Below are 3,375 nucleotides of genomic sequence, written 5' to 3' on the forward strand. Positions count from 1 at the left end.
GGAGACAGCTGTGAGTGCCCAATAGTCATCCACACCTAGTATCACCATCTGAAATTACTATCTAAGTCAGCTTGACCTGTGTTGTGCCATACTTTTTTGCCTAGTCGTGAAAAGTGTCACATGAGAATGTAACTTGGATTCAGTTTTTTACATCTTCATGTTTGACCTTCTCTTTTGTCTATCAACATTAAAAATGTCATATTTATTAGACAGAGTGAAATCCTGTTAGAAAAATTTCTTCAAAAATACCTGTAAATGTTTTAAGGAATTATTGCCACCTGGACATATTGAAACTGATTGCAGCCGTGTGCAATTAAATAAAAAATGTTGCTTAGATTTTTACAATGTTGTACACAGTCCAGAGGTATATCACACACTGCAAAGGAATTCTGGCATTCCTGGGGATGCAGTTTGATTTTTTTAAAATGTAGCATGCAAATGGAATCCTTCCTATACTCAACGGCCTTTTCCTAGCTAGTGAATCTAATATGACTGCAGCAGAACTCCTGTGTAATTCTACATAAGGAAGCAAATCTCTAGGCTCAGGATTTGCTGAACTTACTGGGTATTTTTTTGTAACATCTCTTCCATTTATGCACCCATTTCGAAACAGCTGGATCCAAGAAAATTGCCTAGCCCAAACAAAATATGATTAACCATATTATGTCATGTAAATCAGAAATTTAAATTAAATGCTATGTTAATCCCTTTAATATGCCAGGATATCAGCATGGCTTTGGTAAATAGCATGCTGACTTGTTAATGTGAAAAACAAGTGGGGCTTGCTTAGTATATCGTAGATGGTTATAGTACCTAACATTTGACAGAAGGAGTCAATCAAATATCACGGAGCAGTGTTAACAGATGCAGCCATTGTACTTATAGTCTTGGATTCACAAAGCAGATAGAAACAGTTTTGCCTCTTGATCTGGAATAATTCACATACAGAAACATGCATTGCTAAGCAGGTCAGACTTTTCTTCCAGCCTCTTTTTCTCCTTCAGGCTTTGCAAATCCTGTTATTGGTAGTAAACCAAACTTATGGTGTTTAATCGCCACATAATGCATATATTTGAAAACTGCATACTGTGGCCTGATTGATGGAAAAGAAAGAAAAATAAAACAACAGGTTCATTGAGAAATATCATAGCCTTCAAGAATGGAAAACACATGTCATTAATAAGTAATCCAAAAGTTGTCCTCCGATCATTTGCCTTTTGATCTTTCCCCATACTAAGTGGAAAAACATCTCTCATTGCATCATCTATTATTACTCTATAGATAAAGATATTTTTGCCAGCAAAGTTTATTTTACAAGCAACCTCACATAATTTCTCCTCGTCTTGTTGAGGGTACATTCATTAATTTTTCACTAAACCTACAGTTTCAATACAACAAAGTTCATACTGAGTACAAGGTCATGAATTACCAGCCTTGCAATGTCTGAGTTTTGTAATCTTTTTTCACGGCTTCTTCTAACTCAGATTCAAATGTACTCAATTGTTAGTTCATGAGTGTTGCTTCTTCAATGTTTTTAAGTTGACATAATTCCCATTGTCTAACTCTTTCTTCCTGCAATTGAGAAGAAAAATAACAAGGTTGCCATACCAAAATTAATAACATGATTGTAGCATTTGCAACCAATTTCATTGTATTTATTTTGTACAATGACAATAAAGACTATCCTACTATTTAGGAGTTGAATGGAATGATCAAACATTACTTTAAAAATGGAAATTAAACTACAGTATCCTAACTGGTCTTCTGTAATTGAACATATAATAGAAATTTTATATATGTCTACTGAAACCAAACAAAGAGTTGAGAGGTGTTTAACACACTTTACAAATAGCAGCAACATTTTTTCTGGATTGTGAACTAATTGGCAAACATTTGAGGAGGACCTCACTACTAGATGTTACAGTATTCAATTTAATATCAAATCAGGAAGAAAACGTATTTTTCCTAATTCTCCCTCCCAAAAGAGTTTTTTGCACCCCCTGAAATATATTTGGAGTATATAGTAAAAAAGAGTAGAAGATGTCACAGAATATGCTGGAAAGAGGAGTCATGAATAAAATTGCTGCTCCTGTGTAATCTTCTGTGAGCACCAACTTCTCTTTATCAAGAACAATTTTTACAAAGATGTCTGTATGATTAAGATATTTTCACTTCAAAAACAAATCCAGGATCTTAGGTCTAGAATGAGGGTATTCTGCATAAGTACAGCAGCAATATAGGTCTTTTAGAAGTGTCTCCCAATTTAATTTCATAGGGTTCTTCTATTGGGAAGACCATAGTTCTTCTCAGTTAAAATGGACAGTGTTGATTTCACACCTATTACTGCTCCTCCCACCAACCTAATTCACAGGAATGCTTTTCAAATAAAATAGATTGGGAGAATAATACCATTGCATAATTGGACAAAATAATTCTTAATTATGACATACATATTACAGAAACACTAATGTTGGTGTAAAACAGAGGATAGAAACTTCATACAAATCAGACACATAGAAATTCCAAATTAATTTGGGATAGGTGCACCAGAGATCTTTGTAAAAAAGCAATCTTTCTTTTTATGTTCCAGGTTTTTTTTTTAAACATGCTTTTTAAATTGCTGTTCAAGATTATGGAAAAATTGTTTCTGATCAGACCTATAGATTTGCTCAGAATATATAACACTACTTTTTTTTCCTACCTAGGTTCTATCTTCTTTCAGCCACAATTATTAGGTTTTAAATAAGCACCTATAACTTTATAAAGAAAAGAGCACAAGCACTTTTTTCATATTTCTTTTCTTTCTTCTTTTTGTGACTGATTCTTTAAAGATAGTTTCTTCTTGCTCACTTTTTATTTGCTTTGTTGTGTCAACCAAGCCTTCATTGGACTCCAAGTACTGGATCTTTTCCTTGACATCATTGGAAAGGGACTTGTTTGTTGAAGTGCTACTGTTGATTCCTCTGAACCTATTATAGTTGAAAGCCTTCTTGTAAACATAATCTGGGAGCTCTTCATTATAGATAATCATCATTTCATAAGCTCTCTTCAGATACTGTGAGCTCAATCTTTCAGAACTGTCTTCAAATGATGAACTTACTTGAATTAATTTATTTGGCAAGGGAGGTAGCAATGCCAATAGATTTGAAAGTAAAAGCATTTATTAGAGCAAATTGACTCTTCTTTTGGATTGCTGTGTTTCACTATTGCTGTTTTTAGCTGCCTCAAAGAAATACTTTCCTCTGACATTTTTGGAGCAATATATTGCCAATAAAATCAATACTTAAGTCTCTGGCATATGAAACAATTGTTGCTTAGTGTTTTTATTAATTAATTTAACATTTAATTAAACTGCTGTTGTTGCTGATCAACTAG

The 3,375-nt window shown here is 33.5% G+C and overlaps 1 protein-coding gene across 1 annotated transcript; it reads right to left on the reverse strand.

The window, feature by feature from the left end:
• Positions 1-1,486: 1,486 nt before the first annotated feature.
• On the reverse strand, positions 1,487-3,018 carry CCDC201 (coiled-coil domain containing 201; the record flags this gene model as incomplete). Its single annotated transcript, XM_081970649.1, is given in 3 exon segments — positions 1,487-1,518; positions 1,521-1,572; positions 2,953-3,018. Coding segments are annotated over 3 exon segments (150 nt in total).
• Positions 3,019-3,375: the final 357 nt, after the last annotated feature.

This window comes from Natrix helvetica (genome assembly GCF_964273705.1).
Source record: "Natrix helvetica genome assembly, chromosome: Z".
Classification (NCBI taxonomy): Eukaryota; Metazoa; Chordata; class Lepidosauria; order Squamata; family Natricidae; genus Natrix; species Natrix helvetica.